Source organism: Notolepis coatsorum (genome assembly GCF_963971535.1).
Source record: "Notolepis coatsorum genome assembly, chromosome: 10".
In the NCBI taxonomy this organism is placed as follows: Eukaryota; Metazoa; Chordata; class Actinopteri; order Aulopiformes; family Paralepididae; genus Notolepis; species Notolepis coatsorum.
This window is the reverse complement of record NC_140174.1, coordinates 26,687,918-26,704,881: the sequence shown is the minus strand read 5'-3', so window position 1 is coordinate 26,704,881 and position 16,964 is coordinate 26,687,918. Positions and strand designations below refer to the sequence as shown.

General features: G+C 46.2%; 1 protein-coding gene across 1 annotated transcript in view; it reads left to right on the top strand.

Moving 5' to 3' along the window:
* Positions 1-14,978: 14,978 nt before the first annotated feature.
* Positions 14,979-16,964, top strand: part of plbd1b (phospholipase B domain containing 1b) — a gene marked incomplete at both ends in the record, with an annotated part of 35,591 nt that continues 33,605 nt past the window's right edge. Inside the window, 3 exon segments of the mRNA XM_084322977.1 lie at positions 14,979-15,026; positions 15,540-15,629; positions 15,633-15,757. Of these exon segments, the coding sequence (XP_084179103.1) occupies positions 14,979-15,026; positions 15,540-15,629; positions 15,633-15,757 (263 nt within the window).

The window sequence follows — 16,964 nt, the reverse complement described above, 5'->3', positions numbered from 1 at the left end:
TGAACTGTGTTGGTTGAGCCTGGTGTTACGTCTGTCAACTTAAGTGTTGTCAGCAGGGGGGCTCGAAACCTTTTGAGGCACACAGTGCGGGCTTCCCCGGCCTCGCCTTCGCCAGGCCAGGTATCATGTTGGTGCCTCCCACTCCTGAAATATTGGCAAGTGGTCGCAGCTCACATGGTTTGGGGTGGTAGTAATATCACTGCAGGGCTACGGTGTGTAGGAACCCATGGGGGCCTTACACCTTGCATGTCCGGCTGCAGAACAACTCCTTCAGCATGTTCTGGAGGGGTGTTCAGTGGGGGGGCTTTTTTCATCGGAAGCCCCCCGTATCAGATCGGCCCTTTCTGTCGGGGTTCCCCCTTGGGTGCGATTGCCTCGTGGGTGTGTCAGGGTCAGGTGTTCCGACACGGAACGCGCTCCTCGCACGGTTCCGGGGTTGTCTACGCACAGCGGGGGGACCGGGCCAACTATCTACAGTTCCTGGCGGACCTGCGCCACGTGACGGCGGGTGCGTTGGGAGTGTCGTCACATATGACTACGGCAGTACCATATGTCGAGGTAGATGGAGAGAACGGTGAGGCGGGGACTTGTGTTTACACAACCCCACCCGTTTTCAGGTTTGGTACAGACCCTGTTGTCGGGGTCTCCAGCAGGGACAGCTCTGGTCAACGAGATCCAATCTCTGTGGACGAAGCAAGCCATCGTCGTGGCGTTCTCTTCCCGGTGTTCTCAGCCCGAGAAGTCGGGAGGGAGGGGTGTAAGACCCAGGCTGGACCTGTCCCATGGGAAGGTTCAGCATTTTTTGGATCGTCTCCTACCTGTTGAACACTGTCAGGTGGGGGTCTGGTTCTCCTCCATAGACCTGTAGGATGCGTATGCGCATCCCCGATCTTCCATCCTAGGGCTTACCTACGCTTCCTTTGCAGGGTTAGCGTATGAGTACCAGAGGCTGCCGTTCGGTTTTCTCTGGCTCCCCGCATCTTCACCAAGTGCGTGGAGGCCGCACTGGGGCCTCTGCGTCGTCCGGGGTTACGGAGTGTTCTGCCCTGATGACGTTCTGGTCCTTCGCGGTCAAGGTGGATCGTCAGGTCTCATACCAGGCAGGTCTCTACCAGCCTGGGGTTGCTGTAGACTGGATGTAGAGTATTCCTCTTCCCAGTCAACGGTTGGAGGGCTATGGGCATCCATCTCAGAGCGTGTTGTCAACACGCTCGGGAGGTTCCGTCCTAGGACGGTTACGGCGCTGTCTCACGTCGCGTTTTCACCGACGCCTCCCTCGCTGGTGATGCGTCGGGCCAACGCAGTAGGGGGCAGCTGGCAAACCATGCTGCCCGGTCTGCGCTACGTTCAATGTGTTGGTGTTGAAAGCGGTCCTTCTGGTCCACAAATGGTGTTGATCAGGACGGACGATACGACGTCAGTGTCGTGTATCGACAGACAGGGAGGAGTACGCTCCCCCTGTCTGCACCAGGCGGCGGGCGGCTGGCTATGGGCGTCCTCCATCTGCGCGGCCTGAGGGCTCCCCACATCCCCGGCAGGGAGAATGTGGGTGCAGGTGTACTGTCGCGGGGCGGCCCTCATCCTGACGGGTGAGGATTGCGTCTGGACATGGCCAGGCAGGTCTGGGACCGATGCCGTGCCGCCAGGGTTCTTCCCCATACATCTGTTAGGTCAGTTGTTGGGACGGGTACGTTGAGGGGCGCAGGTTCTTGATCCTGATGGTGTTACCATCTGGAATGCGCATGCTCCCTCCACTGTCGCGCTTACGCGGGCAGATGACGTATGTTCCAAGTGTGGTGTAAGGCGGGGGGCCGGGACTCAGTCTCCTGCCCCCTGGATGCTGTCCTTGGTTACCTCCAGTCTCTCCTTGATAGACTGTCGGCTTCGACGGTGAGGGTATATGCAGCAGCTATATCCTCCTATCATGAGGGGTTTGAGGGGATGTCTTGTTCAGCCACCCTCTTGTGAAGCGTTTCCTGCTTGGCGCTCGACGCGTTAAGCCGGTGCAACGCTCCTTGGCTCCGACTTGGGATCTTCAATTGGTCCTCGGTCGGTTGTCCTTGGCCCCGTTTGAGCCGCTCGAGCAGGCGCCGTGGGGACAGCTGTCCTTCAGGACCGCGTTCCTTCTGGCTGTCACTTCCGCTAAACGCGTAGGTGAGCTCTGTGCTCTCTCGGTACGTCCAGAGTGCCTGTCTTTTCGGACCGATTGCGGTGTCACTCTGCGACCTGATCTTGCTTTCGTGCCTAAGAATATCCGGAGTTCCTTCCGCTCCTGGGATATTGTGGTTCAGGCGTTTCGTCCTCCTCCTCACACTAGTGAGTTAGATGCGGGCCTTCACCTGTCATGTCCAGTCCGTGCTTGGGGATTTACCTCAGCCGTACTCAGGATTTCAGGGTTACCGTCCAGTTTTTTGTCTGTTACGGTGGGGCTCGTGCTGGTAAGGCACTGTCGGAGCAGCGCCTGTCCCATTGGTTGTGCGAGGGTGTTACCCGCTGCTACACGTTGGCTGGGCAGGATCCCCCTGGGGGCGTCAGGGCGCACTCCACTCGTGGGGTGGCTGCCTCTGCCGCTCTCCTGGGTGGGGCCTCGGTGGAGGCCATCTGTGCTGCAGCTTCATGGTCCTCCCCGGGCTCCTTTGTAAGGTTTTTCCTCATGGACATGACCGGGGGTTCTGTCTCCCAGGCGGTTCTGGGGTCTGTGGCCTTTCCTGCTTCCCGTCCTTTGGTCGGGTAGCAGGAGTGTATGGGTATGGGCCACAGTGTGTTGAGTCACACGTGGTTCCGCCTGTACGGTGTGTTCAAGGGGTTCTAGTTTCCCTCTTGTTCGCATTCAGGTGGAGTTGACTGCGCCCCCCCTTCATTAGGGAGGATGGGGTGACAGGGCTCCCCGCACCCCTTGATGTGGGCTTACGGGTCCTCAGGGGGTACATCTGTCGGGTCTCGCGCCCGCTCTTCCCCATTATCTCGTAAGGCTCAGAGCGGGACGCGATGCAAATACGATATATAACGATGGGTTATGTAGATAACCTAGTTATATTAGTATTGGCTGAGCGTCCCGCTCTGCGCAGCCCTGAGTTCCCTCTTGAGGGATCTTTTCCTGGGACGGGTTTTGGCGAGGAAGGGTGTTTCATGACCAGAGTCATGGTTATATGGGTGGTGCCACCATAAGGGGCGGGGCCCCATACAGGTGGGGTGCATGTGTTTTTATTTGTGGGAGATACATTAAGTATCACAGGAGATAGGAGTATCTCGTAAGGCTCAGAGCGGGACGCTCAGCCAATACTAATATAACTAGGTTATCTACATAACCTATCGTTATGCTGCCACCACCCACTTCAATGACAGAGCTTGGCGCATTACATCAGGCTGAACGCTGTTATGCTGCCACCACCTACTTACATTTACATTTACATTTAGTCATTTAGCTGACGCTTTTATCCAAAGCGACTTACAAGTTCTGTACGACAAGACAGCAAGAAGGGTACAACTCTATCAGCTGAGTAACAATGTTTATCAAAGTGTTGCGTGTTACAGTGTGGTTAGTTTATTAGGACAAGTGCATGACAGTAAGGTTAGTCAGGGTTATATATATATATATATATATATATATATATATATATATATATATATATATATATATATATATATATATATATATATATATATATATATTAAACTAAATAAGACTCGTGCACATCTGGTTGGACCCCGACTGGAGGTGCAGGTCAGCGCAAGAGAGATATATAAACTAAAAGGAGAATACCTTCAAGGGAAAGAAGGGACCGCACACTCCACAGGACTGGTTTTTGCTTTTTATTGTTGCACAACGCGTTTCGCTATCGCTTCCTCAGGTGCTAGTGCGGTCCCTTCTTTCCCTTGAAGGTATTCTCCTTTTAGTTTATATATATATATATATATATATATATATATATATATATATATATATATATATATATATATATATATATATATATATATTTTTTTTTTTTTTGTATTATCATTTCAGATAATGACAGAGCTCGGCGCTACATCAGGCTGAACTCTGTTATGCTGCCACCATCCACTTCAATGACATGGAGAGCTCGGCACATTACATCAGGCTGAACGCTGTTATGCTGCCACCACCCACTTCAATGACAGAGCTTGGCGCATTACATCAGGCTGAACGCTGTTATGCTGCCACCACCCACTTCAATGACAGAGCTCGGCGCATTACATCAGGCTGAACGCTGTTATGCTGCCACCACCCACTTCAATGACAGAGCTCGGCGCATTACATCAGGCTGAACGCTGTTATGCTGCCACCACCCACTTCAATGACAGAGCTCGGCGCATTACATCGGGCTGAACGCTGTTATGCTGCCACCACCCACTTCAATGACAGAGCTCGGCGCGGCAGGAGCTTGGCGCTGAGGAAGCTGGTGAGCGCGGCGCGCGGCAGAAAGGGGGCGTGCTAGCGGAGGTCACGTGGGCATCGTGGCCAATTGGAGGAACCCGGAAACCGAGCTCCGTTGTAGAAAGTATAGACGCGTCAGGGACAGCCCTTGTCGTCAAATGTTGTGCTTAGTGCTCGGTGGAAGAGCTGATCAGCAGAGGGAAGCAGTAATCTAACAACTGAGAATTTCAAACAGTAGGCTATCTTTCCTTCTTTCAGATTTTTGATACACTGTTTCTCCATCAAGAAAGCTTTTTCATAATTTGGATGGCATTTTACTAACTTCAGTGTCAACCAAGAATGATATGCAATTCGAAATTGGCCCATGTAAAAAAAAAAAAATGGTGGAGCTGAAAAAGCTAGAATTAAAAAACAAAAACAACAAGTGACTTGCTGCTAAACAAGTGACTTGCTCCCGCCGTCCCTCTCTCTCTCTCTCTCTCTCTCTCTCTCTCTCTCTCTCTCTCTCTCTCTCTCTCTCTCTCTCTCTCTCTCTCTCTCTCTCTCTCTCTCTCTATCGTTCTCCCTCTCTCTCCCTCCCTCTCCTCGCTAGTTCTCTGCCTGTCAAACCCCGTTTGAGGAAGTGTCGGGTTACACTATGCCTTTGTCCCTGACACACACGCAGTCAAGTTTGTGTATGTGTGTGTCCCCGACGAGGGAGAGAGATGGCACGCACACACATTACACACACTTCTGCAGTCCCTCCTGCCGTCCCTCTCTCTTCTCTCTCTCTCTCTCTCTCTCTCTCTCTCTCTCTCTCTCTCTCTCTCTCTCTCTCTCTCCCTCTCTCTCCCTCTTGCTCGTTTTATGCCTGTGAAAACCCGTTTGAGGAAGTGTCGGGTTACACTGCACTACAACCATAGAGGGGGCGTTACTGCAGATCAATGCTATGTCGACGTCACAGAAACCGTCAAATCAGAACAGTTTAGTTGAGTGAGGGAAGATCTCGTGAACTCGAGACTAGACTGATGAGTCAATATGGTCATTAGAGACACAGACCCATTGATACTAACCTGTATTACTATAAAACCATGCTAAACACAGAAAAAAGGCATTTATAATGCATGTCCCCTTTAAATCAACTTTCCAGCCCCCTGTCAACTGTCAAATGATGTCAACTGTCAACCTGAATTAACATTCAGTATTCAATATGGTCTGATATTAACATTCAGTATTCAATATTGTCTGATTCAATATTAACATTCAGTATTCAAATAGAACAGCTAGCTAGCCATTGTGGACACTCACCTTTCCACAGCAAACCGGTAGGCAAGGCACCTTGGTTGAGAAATGCAGGCTTATCTATGTTGTTTAGTCTATCTGTTCAGTACTGTTCAGTACTGTTTCAAGATGCACAATGAGATCTTCTGAGAGAATTGTTGAAACACAAATGTTCTAGAATGTTTGATTATGACATCATACTGTGACATCACAAATGTTCTAGAATGTTCTATTATTACATCATACTGTGACATCACAAATGTTCTTTGTCGTTGCCGCCATCTTTAGTGTTACAGCCCCTCACACTCCAGTTCAGTATTCAATATTGTCTGATTCAATATTAACATTCAGTATTCAAGTAGAACAGCTAGCTAGCCGTTGTGCTCACTCACCTTTCCACAGTAAAACGGTAGGCAAGGCACCTTGGTTGAGAAATGCAGGTTTCAGTCTGTGTTGTAGGATATCTATCCTGTCTCAAGATGCACAACGAGATCTTGAGAGAATTGTTGAATATATAACACAAAAAGAATGTATGCCAATGACAGGAAGTAACAGTATATGTGTGTGTGTGTGTGTGTGTGTGTGTGTGTGTGTGTGTGTGTGTGTGTGTGTGTGTGTGTGTGTGTGTGTGTGTGTGTGTGTGTGTGTGTGTGTGTGTGTGTGTGTGCACTGTGCATGAGTGCACATCTTGGGGCGGGGTGTAGATTTGGTCTCCCTGATGTTGACTCCTTAGCCACAGCCTTGGGTTGTTTAAAGGGGCTATGCGTTATAAATGTCATTTTTCAGTCTCTAGCATTGTATTATAGTAATAGGAGTTCGTATCAATGTGTTTTTGGGCCTAAATACTATATTGACGAATTCCTCAGCTACAGCCCATCCCCTATTTGCCTCTAGTAAATCAGGTCATGTTGATTTGACGAGCTGGGCAACGTCACAGGGCGCTGTTTATAGCGCAAGGTGATGTGATTGGCTGTGTGGTTTTACCTAATGCCCGCCTCCATTCTTGGTACCTGGAGCCGATACAACCTGGAAACAGAAATTGCCGTCACTCGCCTCAATTTCACGATGAGCAGCAAACCCCGCAGATGTAATGTTCCTGGTTGTAGAGCTACCGAGAAGTCTTTGCACAGTTTCCCCGTTGATGCCGAACTTCGCCAACAATGGAACAAGTTCCTTTTTGGTGACCCTCCAAGTTCCGTTGCAACGTCTAATACTCGGGTTTGTACTGCACATTTCTCCGCCGACGACGTCACCAATCAAGGTATTTTTGATGCTGGAGTGGTCTCCATGTTGGTGCTAACCAAAAGAGCTGTGCCTTCAATACGCGACCCGACACAAGAAATAGTAAGTAGATATGTCGTGTGAGATATGTTATCATAAATACCATCTAACGTTATAGTAACTGCTGCTCTTTATAAAGTAACGTTATAGAAAACTATTGAAGCAAGCTAGTCATAACTTCTAAATAAAAGAACACAACTAGTGAGAGGTAAACAAGGTAACGTTATATTTAGTGGCTTGTATTATATTGTAATTGATTTACGATTTGGTAACTCTTAGGCCACCACAAGTTCCAGCGGCAATGTACGCCTTTCTCCTGCTTCAAGGGACTTCAGTTGCCAGACAGACAACCCAAAGATTCGTTCTGTTGGTACACAGCTTTCTATGAAAACACTTCGTTCGCATGTCAAGAGTCAAGGTAGGTTTGTAACTCAGTGTGATGTAATGTAATAATGTGTAATAATGTGACCCAGAATTGTTTAGATTGGCCCCCTTCACCCACCGCTTTCACCCAAAGCTGTAAAGGAATGTGGATTGTTTGTATAGTGTCCCCCCCCCCCCCCACCTCCAATGTAAATTACCCAGTATGGTTGTCAATATACAGTATATATACAGTATATACAGTCAAATGTATATACTCCCTTTTCTTGACTCCTTCAGTATCACAAACAGTACTGTATTTGCAAATCAAATTTAGCTCTAGTGTGGTGACCCATGTTGGCGTTACACAGGTCACAATGCTAGCTCTAGTGGTGACCATGTTGTTGTTACACAGGTCACAATGCTAGCTCTAGTGTGGTGACCATGTTGGTGTTACACAGGTCACAATGCTAGCTCTAGTGTGGTGACCATGTTGCTGTTACACCAGGTCACAATGCTAGCTCTAGTGTGGTGACCATGTTGGTGTTACACCAGGTCACAATGCTAGCTCTAGTGTGGTGACCATGTTGGTGTTACACAGGTCACAATGCTAGCTCTAGTGTGGTGACCATGTTGCTGTTACACCAGGTCACAATGCTAGCTCTAGTGTGGTGACCATGTTGGTGTTACACCAGGTCACAATGCTAGCTCTAGTGTGGTGACCATGTTGGTGTTACACAGGTCACAATGCTAGCTCTAGTGTGGTGACCATGTTGCTGTTACACCAGGTCACAATGCTAGCTCTAGTGTGGTGACCATGTTGGTGTTACACCAGGTCACAATGCTAGCTCTAGTGTGGTGACCATGTTGGTGTTACACAGGTCACAATGCTAGCTCTATTGTGGTGACCATGTTGCTGTTACACCAGGTCACAATGCTAGCTCTAGTGTGGTGACCATGTTGGTGTTACACCAGGTCACAATGCTAGCTCTAGTGTGGTGACCATGTTGGTGTTACACAGGTCACAATGCTAGCTCTAGTGTGGTGACCATGTTGCTGTTACGCCAGAGCAGGTCACAATGTGTGAGTGTGTGAGTGAGTGAGTGAGTGAGTGAGTGAGCAAAGTTATCAATAAATCCCTTGTTTGACTAAACTATGTTTTGTAAATAGGTGTTCAGGCGAAAGTCGTGTCGCTCTCGGTGGGGACACAAAATACTGGATACTGGTCTAATCAACAGGGACCATCCACGTCAACACCTGTGAAGGGGTTTAGACCCAGTAAAAGACCACGACTGGAGTCTGATGACGATGACGATGGAGTGACCGACAGCTCGATCGATGTTCCAGAGCCGCCGCAGGATTCCACTTTCAACATTGACTCTTTGATTAGCGAGCCCTCGATTCTAGCGTAAGTTAGTTGTTACAAACATCTCCATGGCCCGTAAAAATACAAAAGCTATATAGTTGTGCCGTGTTATTTATTTGTGTTTTTCTCGAGCAGGGAACCGTCAAAACCAATCTATGAGGTCCAGAAATACATCGTTTACGAAGACAGTCTACTGGAATTATTTCAACAGTGTCCGGTGTGCAATGCTCAATGTCATATCACCAAAACTACGCGAGGGACCTTCTTGGCTGTCTCCCAAGTTTGCCCCGGTTGTAAATACAGCCGTAAATGGGCGAGTCAGCCTCTCATCGGCATCACACCAGCTGGAAATATTCAGCTTTCTGCAGCAGTATTTTTCACTGGCTCATCTTTCACCCAAATGGAGAAGGTATTTGATTTGATTGATTTGATTGACAAGTCAGATATACATTATGTTTTTGTTTGTGATTCACACGTGCATATTAACAAAGCGTTATTCATTTATTCTTTTAGGTCCTAAATGCGTTACACGTCTCCACAATAAAGTACAGAGCGTTTCGGGAACACGCCAAGAAGTTCTTGGAACCTGCTGTTCTAAGTTTGTGGACCAAGGACCAAGACGTTACCCTCGCCAGATTAAGCGAGAAAGAAAGCGTGATAATCGGCGGTGACATGCGAGCCGATAGTCCAGGTTAGAAAAAGCTCCCCAATGACAAATTCCTACTTTATGAATACATTTTTAATATTGCACTACATTGATTGAAATTGTTATTATTATTTTCAACAGGCCACAGTGCTAAGTACGGAAGTTACTCTGTGATGGAACTCGCCACCAATCATGTCATAGACGTCCAACTAATTCAGGTAATTAACAAGTCTGAAGAGACACTGCACCCTTCATTGTGCTCAAACGAACACAAAGCTCTCGGTCTTGAATCTTGAATCGCTGTAGGTGTGAAGTGGTCTGGCTGGCTGTGTGTGTGAGCGGGGTGTGAAGTGGTCTGGCTGGCTGTGTGTGTGAGCGGGGGTTAGGAAATGTTAATTGTGGAATTTTGAAAAGGCTATTCCCTTCCTTGTTCCAGAGCAATGAGGTGGGAGGCAGCTACCATATGGAACTGGAGGGCTTGAGGAGAAGCCTCGCTCTTCTGGACGCCAAATCCGTGACCTTGGACTGTATTGTCACAGACCGTCACCCGCAGATCCAAAAGTACCTGAGAGATCACGACATCAAACACTTCTACGATGTGTGGCACGTGGCCAAAGGTATGTCGAAAGGCATCCCACATTCAATTCCACCCCTCCTACCAACCCCCCCCCCCCCCCCCCCCCCCACCCACCCAACCAGTACTGTAATTGCAAATCTGGTATGTCAAAAAATGTAGATGTAGCAGTACTGTCTATCTGTATGTCATGTATGTCATACGACTGTTATGTAATGTTATGTTATGTTATGTAATTCAAGGTCTGTCTAAGAAGCTTGACAAAATTGCACAGGCGAAAGACTGCAAGGTCATAAAAAAGTGGCGCCTGCACATTTCAAACCACCTCTACTGGACAGCTGCCACGTCGAAGTCTGCCGATGAGAGGGTTGCTAGGTGGAAGTCATGTCTCAATCACATGATGAATGTACATGAACACGACGAAGAACCACTCTATCCGCGTTGTCTTCATGCTGACCGTGTATCAAGAGATAGTAGCAAGTGGGTTAAACCTGGTATGTCTGTCTGTCTTTCATCATGAATATATACTCAAAATATTTATTTATGTCCTCATTCTAGATTGGTGTGATTTTCAAATGTATACTTGCTTGAATAATTCTAATCTACTGTAATATACTCTAATGAAATATCTGAATGCAATTTCTTTTTTACTTTAGACTCAAAACCGGCCCACCAGCTCGAGAAGGTTTTGCTAAACACAAGGATCATCAAAGATGTCGCCAAATTGAGTCCACACCATCAAACGTCTTCATTGGAGTCCTATCACAGTGTGATTTTACGTTTTGCCCCAAAAAACGTGGTTTTTTCGTACATAGGAATGCTTTGCAGGTATTTTATATTGTGTACAAATGACTAATTATGGACTCCTGATTTGTCAAATAACTCATTATGTTGCATTAGATAACCTCAGATCAACTACAAATATATTGCTTGTGCTTATTGAAATTTTCCTTTCAGACTATACCTAGCTGCCATGCATTTCAATGAAAACTCAAATCGCCAGCAAGCCATAAACGCTTCTGGAGAGCCGGCGTACAAGATGAGTTTTCCAAAGGCCAAAAAAGGTGGACACACAATAAAACCAAGGAAAATCCCAGCGACATTCAGTAAGTAAAAATATCAACATTTATTATTGCACACACATGACCTATATAAATAGAAAAATATTTCCACTTACAGTGGAATACAATAAATTGAATAAATAATAACCTTTTTAACATGACAAAACAAATAACAATTTCTCATTTACAGACTATGTCAACCAGCTGATGGCGCTCCTGTTTGACTCCGTCCTTCGTGACCCCCAACAATATATCCAGGTGGTAGAGGCGATTGCCATCCCAGAACCTTTGTGCGCACAGTTCGACAGGCCTTCCATGGAAGAAGCGGTAGCCGGCTATGTGTCACGATTCAATCCTGTACCGGTCTGAAGCCAGTATAGACACCATCAACATCCGGAAATTCTGTGCGGATTCGAACCACGACACAGGATGGGATTACTACCCTCACTCTGCGGCCTAAGTAGCCGAAGCACCACGCGACAAAGCATCTGTACGCGATATATCTGAAACGGCTGAAGAAAATCAAGTATTATATTTATGCACAAATAAAATAAAAAAAAAAGCTGGGAAATAACCATTTGTCATGTCATGTCATTGGACAGTAGCAAGCATTGATTATATGTGATGTGCAATAAGGATTAGATTGTGTTTGCAAGAAAGATTAGTATAGTCTGAGAGATGCAAGATGGAGAAACACCTGTAAAAAAATATATAAATCTGTAATAAATATTATTTACTTATTGATTCCGCTTTCTGGTATCCGGCCAAAATCTGCCTTGTAGATATTAGTTGCCATTTGGATGGTATAGGGGTTGAAGCACACTGGATCCAATCCCGGATGATCAACCATGCACAGTAGTCCAGTTGGTTCCTGGTTAATTCGACGTCTGACCTATATATATAGAAAATTAAATCGTTAGCCATATGCATGGTTTTCAGTGCTACCAAGATGCAAGTTTGTGTTACTACTTTACCTGTGGAACTTCCATGCAGCATACATTCTCAGTCTCTGTTGGCATCCGTTCACAATTTCCGCACGTGCACCTAGTAGATTTGAGGGTGAATGAAATTATCAATCAATGGAGGCCAGAGAAAGACTTTCGTCTTGTTTACATCAGGGTCCCCCAATTTCAATCGTCAAGTACAGTTAGTGTCAGTCAGTACAATCAGTCACACTGTTCACAGAAGCAACAGTCAATCATCTTTATCTTTCAGTCACACTGTTCACAGAAGCAACAGTCAGTCATCTTTATCTTTCAGTCACACTGTTCACAGAAGCAACAGTCAATCATCTTTATCTTTCAGTCACACTGTTCACAGAAGCAACAGTCAATCATCTTTATCTTTCAGTCACACTGTTCACAGAAGCAACAGTCAGTCATCTTTATCTTTCAGTCACACTGTTCACAGAAGCAACAGTCAATCATCTTTATCTTTCAGTCACACTGTTCACAGAAGCAACAGTCAGTCATCTTTATCTTTCAGTCACACTGTTCACAGAAGCAACAGTCAATCATCTTTATCTTTCAGTCACACTGTTCACAGAAGCAACAGTCTCCGAGCAGAGACTCTCATCGGGACAGAGTGTGTGTTTTCGACGGGCCGCGCGCGACAGAAGTACACAACTATTATATAACAGTAAGTAACTAATAGTGCAATTAATCAACTTACCAATCGGAAACGATGTAACGTAAGCCTCGATCGCTGTTGTTTGGGGGTTAGTGTCAGTACAATCTAACGTTAGTGAGTGTGTGTTTTCGACGGGCCGCGCGCGACAGAAGTACACAACTATTATATAACAGTAAGTAACTAATAGTGCAATTAATCAACTTACCAATCGGAAACGATGTAACGTAAGCCTCGATCGCTGTTGTTTGGGGGTTAGTGTCAGTACAATCTAACGTTAGTGAGTGTGTGTTTTCGACGGGCCGCGCGCGACAGAAGTACACAACTATTATATAACAGTAAGTAACTAATAGTGCAATTAATCAACTTACCAATCGGAAACGATGTAATGTAAGCCTCGCTGTAGCAAATCGCCTTCTTCTTCTTCTTCGGGATCAAACTGTGGGTCGCTCTCTGGATCCCAAACATAATGTACAGCCATGTTGTATTAGTTAGTAAAATCGGTATATGTTTTTGCGTGTCGAAATAAAAACCTGAAACCTAAGACCTCAGACCTCTACCTGGATGGAATGACGGGGAGATGGGCGGAGCTATTTGGTGGGTGGCTGTCACTCAAAGTGTGGGTGGAGCCAAGCCAAATAATAGCCTGATTTCATGAGGCTGAAAAATGCTGGTTTTGAGTACAAGATTAGAAATATAAAACAATGATTATTTTTGGAATAAAAATTACACATGTGTTACATAGACTCACAGGAAGTGTGTAAAGTTGCCCAAATAGTGCTAGGAATAGCACTGCATGACACCTTTAAAGGTCAACCTCCACGTTGTATTTTTGTTCAATAAACAATGTGGACTAGGCCAACAGTGGCTTTCATGAAGAAGGGAAAAAAAAGTATTGAAAGTTGAAGTTTTAGCGTTTTTATCAAACATTTTGTCTGCCCAACACAATCACCACGCACATGCATATTTTAATCAATGGTTCATAACGTGCGTGTGTAATCGAAATGATCGTCACAACAGGTGCAGGGCACCAGGGGGCTCACCAGGGGGCGCTGAGAGTCACACAGCTAGTGGCAGGCAGAGAGCCTTGCTACCATAGATATAGGCTTGCTACTACTAGCCGAATGAAAATGTATCTGTTTCACCTCACTATTGCTCCGTGATTATAGCCATCCATCCATCTCTAAAGCTAACCACTATTTGTAAAAGCCACAACCACGTTACCATATTTGTAATAATGTAAATCATTGTGTCGTTGTACACATATTGTGTTTATAACGTTAGTAGATAACATAGCTTAGCTTGGTAGCTATTGTGCTAACAACATATCCCGACATCCGGCTCGCTGGCCGGCATGAACGGCCGACCCAAAATGGTTCTCTCCTCTCTGTACACCCCGTCCCCACGGATGCCCTGCCGGGGGGCCCATGGACGCAACGGCGGCGGCAGCCGTAGGGTGCTCGAGCCCGTAAAGGCTAGTGTTACACGATAGCTATGAGCTAACTAGCGCTGCGGGCTCCGGCGCCCGCTGTTGTCGAGTCCACAAGCTCCTCCGCGGGGACGGGGGCACACAAAGAGGAGAGAACCACCCGCAGGGACGGCGGGCTATAGGCTAACGTCAGTGAGTGTAGTGGTAGCAGGGACTGTAGCAGGGACGGCGGAGATATAGGCTAACTGTGATGCACCGAGTGAGCCACCATTGATCTAGTACTATGACCCGGACGGACATAAGGCATACGTTTCCTGAAGTGACGTCACGGCCGTGCTAGGCATAGATATCTATGGTGCTAGGTGCTAGCGTCTGATAAGCTTTTAGATGCGGCTCATTAATATGCACCTGTTGTCCTGTTGTGACGTCGGCGTTTGATAAGCTTTTTTGATTCGCGCGTGCATGTTATTTGTGCGTGGACCTTTTTAACTCTTTCAGAGTGGCATTTCCGGTGTCAAATGGAAAAAAATAAATAATGAAATGATATACCAATGATGTAAACTACCCATAATTGATCAGTAGGGTTTAACCTGGAGGTTGGGCTTTAATACTGGACGAGTGTTTCATAACGGCGTTGTGTGGGCCGGTTTCGGGGCCGGTGCGTGGGCCGGTGTGTGGGCTGGTGCGTCTGAATGTCCCGGGCTGAATTTGTGTCCCAGTCCGCCCCCGGCTATGTATACTGCAAAGTCTGCAATTTTATCGTCCTCGCTTTAATAATAATAATAATCAGCTCGACTTATATAGCGCTTTATTGGGTACCCAAATACGCTTTACATGGTGAGGTTAAATAGAAACAAATAACAACACTCTTTAATAATGACAAAATTATTCAAATAGATATACTTAAACTAACATACTGACAAGTCTGACATATACTCTGTGGGTGTGCAATGATGAACACACGTCCTATGCACGGAATATGGGATTCAACAACACCTCGTTATTTCAATGGAAGTATAGACTCACTGTGAGATTCGATTTGCAGCTTTAGACATTTATGAAGAGTCCCATTCATTTCCACAAATATACTATTTATTCTCACCAAGTCGTATACAACGATATCAGATAATACATTATATAACCATCACATTCATCAGTGACCAAATGGGTAGCCCCACCAAAAAATAAGAAAAATAGAAATGGAGACATATTTTAATCCTCTATTTAGCCTACTTGGGTGATTTTATATTACAGATTAACAGTAGACACCAGGTAGTATGAGTTTTCAATTGCATTTGCTGTGGCTGTGAAATGTTTGTTTATGTTAATAATGTTTGTAAACATGAGTAAAACAGATATTACAAATATTAAAACGTTTTTCTTTTTTTTTTTATCCCTAGAAGCGTATTTTCTATCTACAAATCAACATAACAGAACGGACCACTTTGGTTATTATTCCCCCACGGGTGTTATCATGTTATCTTACATAATGTGTGTTATCCAACCTCTGAAGCCTGTCTCTTCTCCCGCTGTGGTATAGCTCCAAGAGGCCACTGTGTACTGGGACGCTGCCCAGAAGAGGGTCACTCTCAAGGAGGGGGTGATGGAGAGGGAGGGGGGAGCCTACGGATAATACAACGACACCCTCCTCCTCTCCGGCTGCGGGGTTCTGGAGGTGCGGGCGGGGTACGGCGACAGCGCAGACGACAAGATCACCTACTTCCTGGCTGGGTACCTGGAGGGCTACCTCACAGCGGAGTGAGTGGTCTTTCCCGTTTGTAATAGTTGCTGTGTGTTCAGAGTCGTGGCTGGAAGACAAAACAAGGCTCCAAAACATGTCAATCTGCTTCCTCGCTTCCTTTCCCCTGATGAAATAGCAGCAGGCTTCTTGTTTTTCTCCCATTCAGGATTTCAGTTTTCTTTTATCCAACTATTCATTTTGAATAGTTTTTTAATTTTTTTTGCTTGTTTCTCCACATCTTGCTCCATTATTTCAGGCTTTTCATGTTGAACGAGCACCCAGGTAGAGGCCTTGCACAGAATTTTGTAAAGTTGTCTCTCTTCCAATATGGCTGCCTCAGCCTGCCTGTAACCACAGAAGGAAAATGCCACATTTTCAGATCAGTGGTATGGTATATGTAACTGAGGGGTACAATTCCCTGACTGTATTGATAAGTATGGTATCATTAAACCACTACCGCTTTATGTACTTTAATTACTGGCCATACAGTACACGATATATGAATATGATGAACACTTCCCACAATGAAATCGGTTCCAGTCAAAGGTATTAATCAAGTATTTAATGGAGCAAAAGGTACATAGGATACTTTACATTATTCTTTGAATGCACTTGTAAGGCAAAGGAGTATGCGTAGGCAAATCAATAACGAATGTCCATTCTCTGGTTACGCAGGAGGTAATTATACAACCTGAATCTTAGGGAATTATATCTATGGTGCACTAGTGATAGCGGGAGATACTGGAAGGGGTTCCCACTGGTTGTAAGCCAGCAGGGGGGGTAGAAGATCTGTCGGTAGTAGGACGTCTGGTCAACGATGACTAGGGAGACTTCAGGTACAGAAGCCGGTGCAGTAGCCTCTTGATCCACAGACGAATACAGCTTGGTTCTCTTGTAGACTGTAGCTCCACAGGGAAGAAAACTAGTCGGCCTCAGGCTCTCTGGGCCCAACTCGACTTGACTCCTCTCGGGGTAAATCCAACACGTGCAGGCGTCGGCGATTATCCGCTCCATAAATCACAGTACCAAAGCAAATATATTCCAGCCGCAAAGGGCTATGTAGTCGTCGGGTAGATTAATCCAGTGTACATGTCCATACGGCTCTCGCCTAGGTCTCCTCGGGTGAAAGCGCCATGCGGTCGGCCCAGCCTGGATAAGAACTCTAGCTAATACGAGAAAGCGTTGGAGATGCTGGTCACTGTAGAATTATAACCGCACGATACA